Source organism: Puma concolor, chromosome B3, assembly GCF_028749965.1.
Source record: "Puma concolor isolate L17-30 chromosome B3, mPumCon1.1.hap2, whole genome shotgun sequence".
Taxonomy (NCBI): Eukaryota; Metazoa; Chordata; class Mammalia; order Carnivora; family Felidae; genus Puma; species Puma concolor.
The window spans coordinates 75,440,207-75,454,241 of record NC_141672.1 but is presented as its reverse complement, the minus strand read 5'-3'; the positions used below and the strand labels follow the sequence as shown (position 1 = coordinate 75,454,241).

The following is a 14,035-nucleotide window of genomic DNA, read 5'->3' as shown; positions in this document are numbered from 1 at the left end:
CAGGACAAGGCAGGAGCAGAAGCGTCCAACACGGCTAACAGTGGCCGAGGCAGGCTGGCTTTCAAGAAAGAACAGTCAGGTGGAGCTGCACTTGGGGACACCTCGCTCTGACTCTGCCAAGGGAAAAGTTCCCTTCTCTGGCAAAGAGGAAGAAGGGTCTCAGCTCTCCTTTCTTTAAAAATAAACTTTTTTAATGTTTATTTTATTTTTGAGAGAGACAGAGACAGAACGTGAGTGGGGGAAGGGCAGAGAGTGAGGGAGACACAGAATCGGAAGCAGGCTCCAGGCTCCGAGCTGTCAGCACAGAGCCCGATGCAGGGCTCAAACTCATGAACCGCGAGATCATGACCTGAGCCAAAGTCAGATGCTCAACCAACTGAGCCACCCAGGCGCCCCTCAGCTCTCCTTTCTGATCCCTGGAACACTAAAACTGCTTTTAAGTCATCCAAAGGTGGAATGGAAAGTAAAGTTTTTAGAAATTAATAAGATGCATATGACTGAATAGAATTTGCAGTAGGACACACCATTTTTGGCTAACAATTAAGTGTTAGGTCCCTTGCATTCTCATAGATATCATCTAACTTAATGTGACAGAGTAGGTGTATTATCTTTTTTTAAGTTTTATTTATATAAGGAATCTCTACACCGCAGATGGGAGTCGAACCCACGACCCCAAGATCAAGAGTCACATGCTCTTCTGACTGAACCAGCCAGGCACCCCAGTCTTTATCTCATAATTGAGAAAACTGAGGCCACTCAGACAGTGTCCAGCTCCAAAACTTGTATACACCGCAGCATGCCATGCTGTCCCTATTGTATGCAAGGATGTGGGACTGTGAGCAGGATGATCTCCCCCTGGGGTGATGGGGCTTCTGGCTGCAGAAAACTGGGGCAGTCCTCTAAGAACTCTGAGAAGCCAGAATAATCAGCTCTAGGAGGGGCCATCTGCACACTTCTCTGGTTAGGAAAAGTAACCATTTATAGTACCCTGGCAGGACAGCAAGGTTTTTTCAGAACTCCTAATTCATTTATTCCTTTATTCATTCATTCATTCATTCATTCAGCCAGCCAGAGAACAAGTATGTACTGAGCACTGACTGTGCTCCAGGCCTTGTACAGACCCAGTCCTCAGCCTTTACAGAAAAGTGAACATGGACAATTATAAGAAGTGGGTGATGGGGTGCCTGGGTGGCTCAGTAGGTTAAGTGTCCGACTCGATTTCGGCTCAGGTCATGATCTCACAGTTCATGGGATTGAGCCCCTCATCGGGCTCCACACTGAGCATGGAGCCAGCTTGGGAATCTGTCTCTCCCTCTCTCTTCTCTGCCCCACCCCTTGCTCACACACTTTTGTGTGAGTTCTCTCTCCCTAAAAGTAAATAAACTTAAAAAACAGAAAAACCCTGAGCCTGGGTGGCTCAGTTGGTTAAACGACTGACTTCAGCTCAGGTCATCTCACCGTCTGTGAGTTCAAGCCCCGCGTCGGGCTCTGTGCTGACAGCTCACAGCCTGGAGCCTCCTTTGGATTCTGTGTCTCCTCTCTCTCTGCCCCTCCCCTGCTCTTTCTCTGTCTCTCAAAACTGAATGAACATTTTTAAAAAACTTTTTTGGGGCGCCTGGGTGGCGCAGTCGGTTAAGCGTCCGACTTCAGCCAGGTCACGATCTCGCGGTCCCTGAGTTCGAGCCCCGCGTCAGGCTCTGGGCTAATGGCTCGGAGCCTGGAGCCTGTTTCCGATTCTGTGTCTCCCTCTCTCTCTGCCCCTCCCCCGTTCATGCTCTGTCTCTCTCTGTCCGAAAAATAAATAAACGTTGAAAAAAAAAATTAAAATAAATAAATAAATAAATAAATAACTTTTTTTTTTAAAAGAAAAGACAGTTTAAAAAAGAATAAAAACTGGGTGCTGTGAAAGTCACTGTGAGGCAACCCATCCAGTCTGGGGCAGCGAAGGGGGTGCAGGTGGGCACCAGGACCACCGTTACCTGGACTGAGCACAGGGAGGCTCATGCTGGGGTTGGGGGATGGGAGGACAAACTCCTGGCAGAGAGGAAAGCACGTGATTACCCAGGCAATGAAATCAGCAATGAGTGAAGTCACCCACGCATAGAAAAAACTTACTTAAGCAATAATCAGTAAATGATTTCAAGGTCTATTCGCAATAGTAGCCTATCTAGCATTGTAGTTCATCAGCAGTTCTAAAGGAAAACTATATCTGTAGAGGGACAGTAAGCCACCATGATGGGAGCAGAAATTATTTGCTCTCCTGAAATGGTCACTGTTTGAACAGAACAGGATTAAAGTATGGTAAAAATATAGATCAAGCCTCTAGAAGATAGAGACTCCATTATACAGATGAGGAACCTGAGACTAATAATTTGACCTGATTCCATGCTCCTAACCACCACACATTCCTGCCTCCCAAAGGGATGAGTTCAAGGGAGAGAGATGCTGACCCAAGCACTCTACCCAACCATGGAGAAGACGTGACTGTCAGGTATGGATTCTTCATCCAACTTTTCCAGAAATATACCCCCAAACCAGCCTAAGGAGGACTGAAGTCTTCCCCATAAACCCCTCCCTCAACCTCAGTCCCTCCCTCTAAGAACCACACTTCTTGTCTACAGAATCAGTCTTCTGGAAAGTATATCTACATTCCCTTCCTTTCCCTTGACTAATATCCACTCTGCCACTCCACTGAAGAGGGACAGTTTTCCTGACCTGTTATTTGTCAATTCCAAATGGCATTCCATTCCTTATCTTACTTAACAGTTCCTCAACAAAGGCTACTTTTGAGTGTAAACCCATCCCCCTTGGGTGTGCTGCCTCTGCTTTTCCCCACAGTAACCACACTGCAATAGAATAGTTTATTGATGTGTCTCTATCATCAAGTCGGAGCCAAATGAGGACAGACTGAGTAACAGTCACTTCTGGATCCCTAGGCCTCGCCCAGAAGTAGGCATATAGTAGATACTCGGGTTTCACTGGATGAATAAACAATCTCTCTGAAATCTGACTCTACCCTCACTGCCCTGAAATTTCCCTCTCCAGAGTCACGGTGACTTCCTGTTGATATATCCAAGCAACCGCCCTCCTTATCTAGCTTGGCCTCTTAGCAGATTGGACACCGTTGGCCACCAACTCCTTCTCAAATTGCTCTCTTTTACTCACCAACTCCCATTTCCCTCTTATCTCTCTGGACGCTTCTTCTCCTTGTTGCGGAGTAGTTATCCTTCAGTGTTGGCATTCCTGAGATGCTAACCTCGCCCCTTTCCTCCTCTCTTGTTACATCCGGTCAAGATCATCTCATCTGCTACTGTGATTTCAATGACCACCTCTACACCGAGGATTCACGAAAGTATATCACCAGCCCAACCACCGTAATTTCATATGCATATGAATATACAACCACCTACTGGACGTCAGCAGACACAAATTCAACCTATCCAAAACTGATCAATTTCTCTTAACCTACTGCTCCTTCAGTCTGACTCCCTGTAAGTAACTGGCATCACCATCCACCCAGTTGCCTGAGACAGAAACGTGGTCATCTTATCATCCTCAACCTCCACCCATATCCATCTAATCAGTGTCTAAGTCTTAACCAGTCTCCTCATTTCTCATCCCATGACTCTAATCCAAGCCACTATCCTCCCTCACTGGGATCATGGCAACAGCTTCCTAAGTGGTCTCCCTGCTTTTAGTTCTGCAAACTGAAGTCAGAGTAATCTTTCTAAAAATCACAAATTCTACAATTTAATCACAAACAACACAAGTCACTCTCCGCTTTACTCTCAAAGAGGTTTTTTTTTATTACCATAGGAGAAAGCCCACCAAACTCCTTAATATGGTTTGTACAACAGATTGTATTTTCCAAAGATGTCTCAACAACATTTCCCAACCCACATGCTTTTCATACAATGTGACTGTAACACTCTGCCCATCAAGAGATAGGGTCTTTGCCTCTTCTTTTAAGAAGAGATATTCTTCTGTGAATGTTTCTACCTACAGAGTTCAGCAGGAAAGACACCCTGTGACCTCAGAGGCTAGGTCATAAAAGGCACAGCTTCCACTCTGGTTGCTGACATACTCCATTCTGGAAGCCTTCAGCTGCCAAGTAAACAGTTTGATTGCTCTGGGGCCGCCATTATGTGAGGAGACTCAACATACTCCATATGGAGGGACCACTTGGAAAGACACATCTAACACAACACGAAGAGAAAAAGATGCCCAGCTAGCCCCCATCTTATTCAGCATACCCTCGTTCTAGCTCCTACCACCATCTGACTACCACCACACGAGACCCTGAGCCAGCACTGCCCCAGTTACCCCTTCCAAAATTCCTGAGCTACAGAAACCATAAAAGAAAACAGCTGTGGGGCACCTGGCTGGCTCAGTCAGAACATGCAACTCTTAATCTCGGGGTCATGAGTTCAAGCCCCACATTGGGTGTAGAGATTACTTTAAAATAAATAAATAGGGGCACCTGGGTGGTTCAGTCAGTTAAGCGTCTGACTCTTGGTTTCAGCTCAGGTCATGATCTCACTGTTTGTGGGTTTGAGCCCTGCATCAGGCTCCATGCTGACAGCACAGAGCCTGCTTGGGATTCTCTCTCCCTCTCTCTCTGACCTTCCCCAGCTGTTTCTCTCTCTCTCAAAATAAATAAATAAACCTAAATAAATAAACAAACAAACATAAATAAATAAACATAAATAAATAAATAAATAAATAAATAAATAAAATGACTATTATTCTATGTCACTAGATGATTTATTATAGAACAATAATAACTACAACTAATAAAGCCCTGAACAAACTATCCTACCATTTCCACCCACCTCTGCAGGCCAGCTGTCAACATTTCCTACCTTAACCTCAGTATTGCAGCCCACCCTGAGCTCCTTTACTGAAAGGAGTCTCAAAAACGTCCTTCTTTCTTGTCTTAGGAGTTTTCATACCTCTTGTTCTTGCTGCCTGAGATGCAACTCCGCCTTCTTTTGGTTAATTCCTCATTCAGGTGTCAGCTTAAACTTCCTTACAGAGTTTCTACACTCCTAGGCTAGCCTAGGTCTGCTCCCATGGCTCCCTGTGCCTAAGAAATCACAACACTCATTATAATCCATTGTAACCTTGCGTTGGGTTGCCCACCCTGCCAGCCCCCAGCATGCTCGCGCACACTGAGAGCTCCAGGAACACAATGATCAGTGCTGGGAAAATAAACATTCAACAAGTATTTACGAAGCACTTGCCTATCTCCAGCCCCATCTCTTTACTGAGCTCCAAATGGGCACATCCACCTCCTATCCTACAAATTTCAAATTCAACATGATTCCATCCTCCCCATCCCTGTAAACAATGCCACCACCTACCAACTGCCCAAACCAGAAATCTCAGCTTTTCATTCAAGGAATAGTTATTAAGCTCCTCTCTTGGTTTCTTTGCCGGGGATACAGTGGATCCTAAGACAGGCTTAGCCCCTGGGATACAACATTTACAAGCTGGTGGGTGTTTTCCTCATCACCTACCTCTCTCTCTTACACCAGACATCCCCATAAGTATTACTGGTTATACTGATTATACCTTCTAAATTGCTCTCCTATCTATCCTTTCCTGGAGACGTCATCTCCTAAGTAAGCCACAGCCCCGCTGCCACTGCCCTCATTTGGGCTTTTGTCATTTCCTGCCTGGATTGCCACAAGAGCTTCCTAACCTGTGGAATAAAATCTTAACTCCCTAGAACATGAGCGTCATGTTCTAGCCGCTTGCCTCCTTTTGTCCCCTCACATCCCACAATCGCCCCCGCGCACCCCACACTCCATTCTTTTTCTCACCTTTGTGCTTTACATTGCCTTTCCCTGTGCCTAGAATGTCCTTGCCCTTCTCCATTCAACATATTTATTGAGTACCTAGCAGATGCCAGGCACTGTTCTAGGTGCTGGATATTCAGCCGTGAGCAAAACAAAGTGCTTACTTTCGTGGTGTTTACACTCTAGAGGGAAAGACAGACAACAGACAAGTAAACGATTATTGTCAGGTGGTGACAGGTGCTATCAAGAAAAACAAAACAGGATAGGAAACTGAGAGTGACCATGAGAGACAGGAGAAGTCTCTGGCGAAGTAAAGTCTGTACAAAGACCCGAGTGGACTGAGGGGATGAGCTCTGAGGACATCTGAGGAAAGAGGCTTCTCAGCAGAAGGAACGATAAAGTACAAAACTCCCAAAGCAGGAACAGGCCAGGCAAACTGGAAGAAAAGCAAGAAAGCCGGTGTAGCTCCAGAGAGAGTAAGGGGAAAAGAGGTCTGAGAGAAGTCAGATGGCACCTTGTAGGCCACAGCCAGGGGGCACTTCAGCCACCCCTTGACGCCATTTCATCCTTCAGCGTTGAGTACAGACATCTCCTGAGTAGGGCCCACCCCACCCGCTCCCAGCACTTACCCATATGAAGTGTGTAATTGACTACTTCCTGTCTCCTCCACCACACCGTGAGTTTCCTGCTCTACCTTTCAGCTCCGTATTTTATAAAACCCATCACGTTCAGTAAATTTGTCTCCAGTAGTCAAAACTTTCTCCCTTGGCTCTGATTCCATGCCCTGAGAGCAATCCCTGATTCCTCGATGGGTTTCCTAGGGACTATGGCATTAGGAAGCCTTGACAGTGAACACACACCTTCTGGTCATTAGAAATTATGCTAATGATGTATGCTCATCATTGTACATTCCTAGGCTGCCATCATCATTTACACATCAGTCTCTGTTTTAAGTATGACTCAGTTGATGGAACAGTGACCAACTCTGGGTCATGATGACCCAAGGAGGGCGCTGCTCATGGAAAGGCCACATAAGCAGCCTAGCTCCAGATGCCCCTCTACTCATCCCTCAGCTCACCTTCCCTATTTCAGATGGAAGCCCCATCACTGCCCCCCTGTCCAAGCTTGAATTCTTAGCATCACCTCTGAGAACTGCCCCCCCACCACCACACACACCCATCCAGAAGTCCTAGAAACCCTGCCTTATTACTACTTTTCTATCCACCCCCTCATCTCTGGTCCAAAGGCCTTGCTCACCAGCCTTCAAGCAGACTCAGGTGTCCACTCCCTAAACCGGTGTGCCTACCTTCTGATTCTCACACTTGCCAAAAACACTCCACCTGGCCACCAGTGTTCTTCTTCCAAGCAAATCTAATTTCACTTCCCCACTTACAATCAACAACTTCCCACTTTCCAGATAAAGTCTAACCTGTGTAGGCAATGTATAAACCAGTCTTGGAGCTGGCCTTGGGCTACGTTTCCAGTCTCTGCCTTCTCACCCTCTCCCACCCTGCATTCCAGCCACACCAACCACCTGGAATTCTCTGAACATTCCATGCCTGTCTGCACCTCCACACCTTGTCACACTGCAGTTCCCTCAGTGAGAAGTGTCCTAGGAGACAGCTCCGTATCTTTCCAAAATTCAGTTCAGACATCATGGTCTCTGTGACATCCTCCTATAAGCCCTCTTCCCCAAATGAAGAAAATTGTCCTGCTTTCTCCTACAGTGTCTCTATCACCACATTTCCTACATTGCATGACAATTATTGGTTAACCTATCTATCTCTCTCCTTAACTAGGAGTTCTTGGATGGCAAAGTCCAGACTTTATTCTTCTTTGCTTCCCAGCATTCATTGGAATATCTAGCACAGAGAATGCTCTAAATGTTCCGTGAATGAATGAAAGTTCTGTATTAAATCCCTATTCTCGCTAAGTTCAAAGATTCAGCCTCAGTCCTCACTTTGCGCATACATTGTTGGCATATATTTGACAACTTTGGTGGAGTGACAAGGGCACCAGACCTGTGCCTGAGGGAGGGCTCAGTAGTGGCGGGACATTGGGCAAGTGCAGGGATGGTTTACTTCCAGGCCACTCTGCGGATGAAGTGAGGCTGCGAAAACCATAAATCATGACTCAAGTGTAACATATTAATGATTATTGTGTTTAAAATTTCTTTCTTGGCTGCTTCTAGGCCTTTTGCTCTACCTTTCTCCTGAATGGCTATGGCTAGATAAGTAAGATATTAAGATAAACAAGATATTACTGCATAGGTAGTGTATGGACAGAATGTTCATGTATTGGGTGCTCATTAGACAATGGTTGAAGGAAGAAATTCATGAATCATATGTCCCTAAATTCTTAATTACAATCTTGGTTGCCCTTTTGAACCTTCTTCCAGATCTCTAGGTCCCTCTGAAGTAATTAAAGACAGAACAAAGTCCTGGAAGCAGCCAAAAGAGAATAATTTCAATCATAATAATCACCAATACATTACACCTGAGTCATGATTTATGGTTTCCACCAAATCTCACTTCATCCACACAGTAGCCCAGAAGTAAAACAGTTACTGCACCCTGCCTAGGGTCACGCAGGCTCAAACACAGATCTGGTGTATCTGTCACTCCATCAGAATTATGTTATATATATGCCATAAATCCATGCACAAAACTGTATCTTTTGATTAACTGGGGAGCTCTGCGGACAAATCATAACTGTGGCTACTCTGCCCATATCCTTACAAGGGTGTACCTGCATGTGTATGTGCACCCAACTGTAGGGTCTGAGGACATCTCTGTCCCCAATTAGACACAGCAAATTAAAAAGGGGTGACTGACGCCTGGGCAGCTCAGTCAGTTGAGCATCCGACTTCAGCTCGGGTCACGATCTCAAGGTTCATGGGTTCAGGCCCCACATCGGGTTCTGTGCTGACAGCTCAGAGCCTGCAGCCTGTTTCAGAATCTGTGTCTCCCTCTCTCTGCCCTTCCCTCATTCACGCTCTGTCTCTGTCTCAAAAATAAATAAACATTTTTTAAAAAGGGGTGGCTGATGGAGGTAGGCACAATGCCAGAGTCAAGGAACAACAGCTGTCAGACATGACACAGATGGAACTCATAAGGAATAAAACTGCTGAACTAAAGTCAGGCCAGCACCCTGGAAGCTCCTGAAGAAGTCAACACTCGTCCCCGCCCCAGCGGCCTGAGGCCTCATAGTCATGTAAGAATTGAGATGTGTAATGGTGACTCTGAGTCACCAAAAGAAATGTCAAGTTATGAAGGCAGGCAGACATATCATTGGTTTTAAAGAGATTTCAACAGAGATGGTTAAAATTATTGGATTCTAGTACTTCAAGCGATGCAGCCATCTTGGAAATTTTGTTTGGAATAATCCCTACACCACACAAGATACATAACAGTATGCCCACACTGGAGAGCGCCTCAAGACTGACAGATCCTAAAATTAGTTTCCCCAGTAAGTCAACTGTAAATGACGCAAGAGACATTACAGATCACATCTGAGACCTCAAGGGAAAGCCTCCTTCTTGTAACAAGAGACAGTGCCTTCCTCCCCTCCCTGATTGTTGCCATGCCTGACAAACATCCCCATACAGAAGAGGAGTCCAAGCCACAAGCACGGATGCACAAAGCACAAGGGGACCCCATGGAGACACCCAGGACTCCGCACAACAGTCAAAGGGGGGAGGCTGGAGAGGAAGCTGAGGAATAAGATGGGACAGTGGAGAAACCTCGAGAAAAGAGGACACAAAGCCGACTGGAGAGGATTGATTCAGGGAGCAACTACACCTGGTACAAAATGCCCACACTCCGCAGCCACCACTGCTAGGGAAGGTGCCCCTTAAAATGACAGAATTTCAAAGCTTCTCCACATTAGGGGTGTGGGAAGGGTCTCCAAGATTTCAGGTGAGGAGGGCATTTTTCCAGAACAGAGGCCCCTGGGGGATGGGGCTATAGACGATCAGCTTCTCGGGACCTCCAAAGTGGCTTTGCTGAATGTATAGGTTTAAATACATTATTTATGAGACAGAGCAAAAGTCAGGGTAGATTGAAATGACGGTTTTAAGAATCTGGCCCACAGGAAAACTCGTATAAACAATAAGATATTCATTGGCGCATTACCTGTGTGACTAACAAATTAGAACCCGCTTAAATGGCCACTAAGAGGACTGATTTGTTAAATAAACAATACATCCTTGACATTAACATGGAATAACATAAATAATTTTTTTTTTTAAATAGATCCCTAAGTAGAAAATGTCACTGGTAAATTCTGGGAATAAAGCACAAACTGGAATTATATGTGTACCATGATCCCATATTTTAAAAACAAAACAACTACCTCTCTCAAAATAAATAAACTTTACAAAAAATAAAAACAGAAGAAAACTACATTTTTTTAACTACACTTCTTAAAGGAACAAGAAAAAGTCAGGAAGGGCATATGAACTGCTAGTGGGGCTACCGTGGGAAAGTGGGGAAGAGGTGAAGTGTTCTCTTTATTGTTGCTTGTTTTTACACGTTGCTACCATTTGAATTTTCACACGAAGCCCACACTAATTTAAAGACAACAAGAGGGGGCGCCTGGCTGGCTCAGTCGGCAGAGCATACAACTTTTTTTTTCCTAACATTTACTCATTTTTGAGAGATGGAGAGAGACAGAGCACGAGCAGGGGAGGGGCAGAGAGAGAGGGAGACACAGAATCCAAAGCAGGCTCCAGCCTCCGAGGTGTCAGCACAGGGCCCGACGCGGGGCTCGAACCCCCAGGCCCCGAGATCCTGACCTGAGCCCAAGCACTTAACTGACTGAGCCACCCACTTGCCCCAGAGCATACAACTCTTGATCTAGGAGTTGTAAATTCAAGCCCCACGTTGGGTGTAGAGATTACTTAAAAATAGAATCTTTTTTTTTTTTTTTTTTTTTTTTAATAATAAAATGAAAACAAGAGTGTTTGTCGGAGGCATTCGCTTCCAGCTCCTTTCTCACTGGCTTACTGGACTCACATCCCAGCCTCTGCCCTGGCACTCCAGCCCACACCTCCTGCCCTGGCCCCACTTACAGATACAGGCAGCAGCCAGCAGGCGCCCAGCCGCATAGGGGGCAAAGCAGCTCGGGAAGATGGGCTGCACCATGTAGTTGGCAAAGGTGATGGCAATAATGGCCTGGCTGGTGGGCTCGATGATGAGGAGCGAGGTCCACAGTCGGATGAAGGCAAGGAATCCCCCGAAGGCCTCAAGGATGTAGGCATAGCTGGCTCCAGATTTCTTAATGGTGGTGCCCAATTCCGCATAACAAAGGGCCCCAAAGACGGAGAAGAGGCCCCCAACAGCCCAGATGACCAGGGAGAGGCCAAAAGAGGCACTGTACATGAGCACGCCCTTGGGGGAGACAAAGATGCCCGAGCCGATCATGTTCCCCACAATCAGGCACACGCCATTAAGCAGCGAGATCTCCTTCTTCAGCTTTACCTGCTCAGACCCTGAGCTGGCTTCATCGCCCAAAGGGGAGGCATCCCCCTCTTGCTGGGAGGCCACTTCATATTTAATGCCGTCAGCCATGGTGGAAGGAGAAGAAAGCCGTCACCAGCTTCTTGGCATCGCCCTCTAAGGAAGAAAGATGAAGATATAACTCAGGTGGCTGGCAATTACCTAAAACTCTTGCCTATGGTGGTCAACAGGGACAACATCCGGCCCACCATCTCAGAGAGCTCACTCTGGCCTCCCATCTCCCATTAACCTCTTCTTCTCCAGCTGGCTCCTTGAAACAACCCCAAGTGGAATTTTTAAGAGAAGGCACTCATTCTCTAGAGAGAAAGCAGCATTTCTCCTCATTAGGAGGGTGCTGCCCCCCAGATTTCCAAAATAGAAAATTAAATCCTGGTTCTATCGGACTATGCTGGGATACAAGGCAATTTGGCAGTCCCGAGGTATAACCATCCTGATTTGAGCCTGAGTTTTTTTCAGCCTTGCCCCAAAAAAGCCTGTCTCCCTTCCAATTCCAGTCTCACCTGTTACCTGTGCTGAGCTGCAACATTAGGAACCAACCTTGCAAGCAGCCTCTCTGTGGGTTCCCCTCACAAACTTCTCTCCTCCCCAAGGACACTGACTCTGGCAAACCTAAAGGCTTCATGGACCTCTTGCCGGAAACCTACAACCATCCCCTTGCTCAGGGAGCATCTCTTAACCACCCTGAGGTGAACTCTGCAGTCCTAGCAGAGCCCAAGCAGCCCCACTCCTCTCTGAAAGAAGACAGATTATTGTCCTCTTTTCCTTCCCGGACATCTCTCTCTCGAAGCCCCTAGTGTTCCAGCCTCCTGCTGTCCAATCCCCCACGTCAGCATAGGTGCATCACCCAAAAAGGTATGAATGGGAAAAGGGTGATCCAACCTAGGGATGATGGGAGGCAGCTGATGATCGCTCCCCCGCCCAGGAATTGCAGCTGGAGAGCTGAGACCCAAAGACCCAAAGCTGAGGCAAGTAGCTAAAGCGGCAGCAGGTGCCCGAGAGCACTGCAGAGTGGGAGACAGCGGAGAGGAAGAGAGGAGAGGCTGGCGGACCAAGTGGAGAGGTGCTAGGGCCTGGGGCACTGGGGAGAGGAAGTGATTGGACAGCGCAAAGCAGCACAGGGGGTGGGCGAGGGGAGGGGGTTGCTGAGGCGAGGGCGGGAAGCACACTCACTCCCTGAACCTGGGTTCCAGCAGATTCCCGCTATGGCAGTCCTGGGGAGCCACAGCCTCCAGGCACTATGGCCTGACCACTCCTCCTTTTCAGCCGGCAGTCAGAGGAAAGGCCAGGCAAATGCTTATGGATTTAAATCAAATGGAGAGGTCAAGACGGGAGGAGGGAATGAGGGAGGGGGAGAGGAGTGTTAAGCAACTGTCTGGGTCTAAGGTTCACTGGCCTTTCACATCTGCAAAAGGGGCAGCCTGGAGCTCTTGGCTCAGCACTTTCTGTGATAAGAAGGCGCTCTCTCAGGAATCTCCTTTGTCAGCGCTGCTCCAGGACTGAGGGCCCAGAAGAAATGACAGTCCACTGGGTGCAGTTTCTTTAGCCCCAGGGAAGTTGGCCCTGAGGAAATTAGCTGAGGACGGGGCGGTGGCCTGAGAAGGAATGCACAAGCCTCTGTCCTCCAGGCCCCACCCTAGCCCCACTCCCCCCTCGCCCCAAACAAGAAAGGCAAGGCGGGGAGATTGCACAGGGTGCCACAAAGGCTTGTTGCCCGTGCTGACATTAGAGGAAGTGTAAGTGCAGTCCCCATGCCTCGTGATGGGCCTCGTAAGAGAAGAACTCTGCACACTTCCCCTCAGAGCAAAGGATGGCTGCCCCCAAATTTGAGCCACGACCTCAAAGCTGAGCCTCAATCTACTTCCAAGGCAACAAGGTCAAGAAATGAGGCTCTGGGGTGCATTCGGTTAAGCGTCTGACTCTTGATTTCAGCTCAGGTCATGATCTAATGTTCATGGGTTCGAGCCCTGCATCTGGCTCCTCTATGCTGACAGCAGTGCAGAGCCTGCTTTGGATTCTCTCTTTCTGCCGCTCCCCTGCTTGCTCATTCTCTCTCTCTCTCTCTCTGCAAATAAGTAAACTTTAAAAAAATTAAAAAGAAAATGAGACTCAAACCTCTGGCTGCATCCCCTCCCCATTCATGTGCCCTCTCATCCTTAAAAAAATAATAATAATTCCTATAAACAACTTCCCCACATACAAGTTTAGTCCAATTTCCTAAAAATATGGGGAACTGAGATTTCATTGAGCTATCTTGCATAGACAGGCCAAGAGCAAAGAAGTTGAGCATTGTTTTGGGAAATCACATATTCTAGCTTCATATCCATCTACTTCAGTCTGGTATTCTGGTTCTCTTCTACCAACAGAAATACATCCTATCCATCCTGAAATCTGCTGGTCCTTTCCCACACCCTTTCTAACCCTCTTTGGTTAACCTAAGAAGGAAGATCTAAAAATCCCCAGGGTGTGGGGGAGGGTGGCTTATCTCTACCCTACATCTTTGCATTCTGGTGAGCTCGCCCTTCCCAGAGATCAAGCTTCTCCTAAACCATCCTCACAAATACCTAAAATCCCTCCAGAGGAGAGAGTCCTTTTCTTCCAGCAGCCCCCTCAACACTCATGTTAATGATAGCTGTCATCTATGGAACACTTATCAGGTGCCAGACATACTGCTAAGCACTCCAATGCTTGATCTCATCCAAGCTTGCCTGCAGCCCC

General features: G+C 47.1%; 1 protein-coding gene across 4 annotated transcripts in view; it reads right to left on the bottom strand.

Annotated features, from left to right (window-relative positions):
• Positions 1-14,035, bottom strand: part of SLC7A7 (solute carrier family 7 member 7) — a 34,034-nt gene that overhangs the window by 17,010 nt on the left and 2,989 nt on the right. The window contains exons 1-2 of one of the 4 annotated variants that reach the window (XM_086710169.1): positions 12,500-12,900; positions 10,873-11,416 (exon numbers count right to left, since the gene is read on the bottom strand). In XM_086710169.1, the coding sequence (XP_086566295.1) occupies positions 10,873-11,371 (499 nt within the window). In that variant the 5' untranslated portion in view covers positions 11,372-11,416; positions 12,500-12,900. Of the gene's footprint in view, positions 1-10,872; positions 11,417-12,199; positions 12,457-12,490; positions 12,901-14,035 lie in introns of those variants that run through there. The other 3 variants (XM_086710166.1, XM_086710167.1, XM_025918570.2) reach the window with 3 other exon arrangements.